The sequence below is a fragment of the Malurus melanocephalus genome, unplaced genomic scaffold (assembly GCF_030028575.1).
Source record: "Malurus melanocephalus ecotype Western Australia unplaced genomic scaffold, MMel_1.1 scaffold_2144, whole genome shotgun sequence".
NCBI lineage: Eukaryota > Metazoa > Chordata > Aves > Passeriformes > Maluridae > Malurus > Malurus melanocephalus.
This window is the reverse complement of record NW_026625376.1, coordinates 15,700-16,798: the sequence shown is the minus strand read 5'-3', so window position 1 is coordinate 16,798 and position 1,099 is coordinate 15,700. Positions and strand designations below refer to the sequence as shown.

Below are 1,099 nucleotides of genomic sequence, written 5' to 3'. Positions count from 1 at the left end.
CCTGTCCTGGCTCGGGCTGTTCCTGGTGGTCAGTGTCCTGTCCTGGCTCGGTCTGTGCCTGGTGGTCAGTGTCCTGTCCTGGCTCGGTCACTGTCCCTACCTGGTGGTCAGTGTCCTGTCCTGGCACGGTCAGTGTCCTGTCCTGGCTCGGTCACTGTCCGTACCTGGTGGTCAGCATCCTGTCGTGTCCTGGCTGTGTCCGGTCACTCCTCACCCCACTACCCCCTGTCCCCAGGCCCTACTGAAGGACGCCAACACCCACGGCGAGCAGCTGGTCAGTCTGGAAGCTTTGGCCACTCGCCTGAAGGATTTCAGCCGCAAGCAGGACGGGGCGGTCATCCAGAACCTGGTGCTGGCGGCGCGAGAACGGCTGGGCAAGGTCCTGCAGCGAGCGGCCGAGCGCGGGGCCGCGCTGGAAGAGGCCCGAAAACGCAGCAAACAGGTGCCAGGACACAGACTGGACACTGCCCTAAATGGGTTTGGGGTCACAGGAAAAGGGGGAACGGTGTCACTGCCACAGCGCGGGGTCAGACGGGATTTTGGGATCAAATTCTTCCCTTTGAGGGTGGTTTCGCAGAGAAAATGTGTTTGTCCCATCCCTGGTGGTGTCCAAGGCCAGGTTGGAGAATCCTGGTCTAGTGGGATTGTTGCCTGGAAAGGGCAGATTTTAATAATGACACAGACACGGTTTAGGGGATTAAAAGGGTTTTATCTCGGGATTTGGGATCCCAAATTGATGGCAGAATGCACACCCGTGTATAGCACGGGTACAAGTTTTATAGGATTCAGGAATCAGCAAATCTATCCAGGATTCCCCAATAAGATACAAGTTTTATAGGATTCAGGAATTAGCATTTCTATCTAGGATTGCCCAATAAGAGACAAGTTTTATAGGATTCAGGAATTAGCAAATCTATTCAGGATTCCCCAATAAGAGACAAGTTTAATAGGATTCGGGAATTTGCATTTCTATCTGGGATTCCCCAATAAGATGCAACTTTTATAGGATTCAGGAATTAGCATTTCTATCTAGGATTCCCTAATAAGAGATAAGTTTTATAGGATTCAGGAATTAGCAAATCTATCCAGGATTACCCAA

General features: G+C 51.7%; 1 protein-coding gene across 1 annotated transcript in view; it reads left to right on the top strand.

Annotated features, from left to right (window-relative positions):
• Positions 1-235: 235 nt before the first annotated feature.
• Positions 236-1,099, top strand: part of LOC130587614 (microtubule-actin cross-linking factor 1, isoforms 6/7-like) — a gene marked incomplete at both ends in the record, with an annotated part of 16,349 nt that continues 15,485 nt past the window's right edge. Inside the window, one exon of the mRNA XM_057388590.1 lies at positions 236-442. Within this exon, the coding sequence (XP_057244573.1) occupies positions 236-442 (207 nt within the window). The remainder of the gene's footprint in view (positions 443-1,099) is intronic.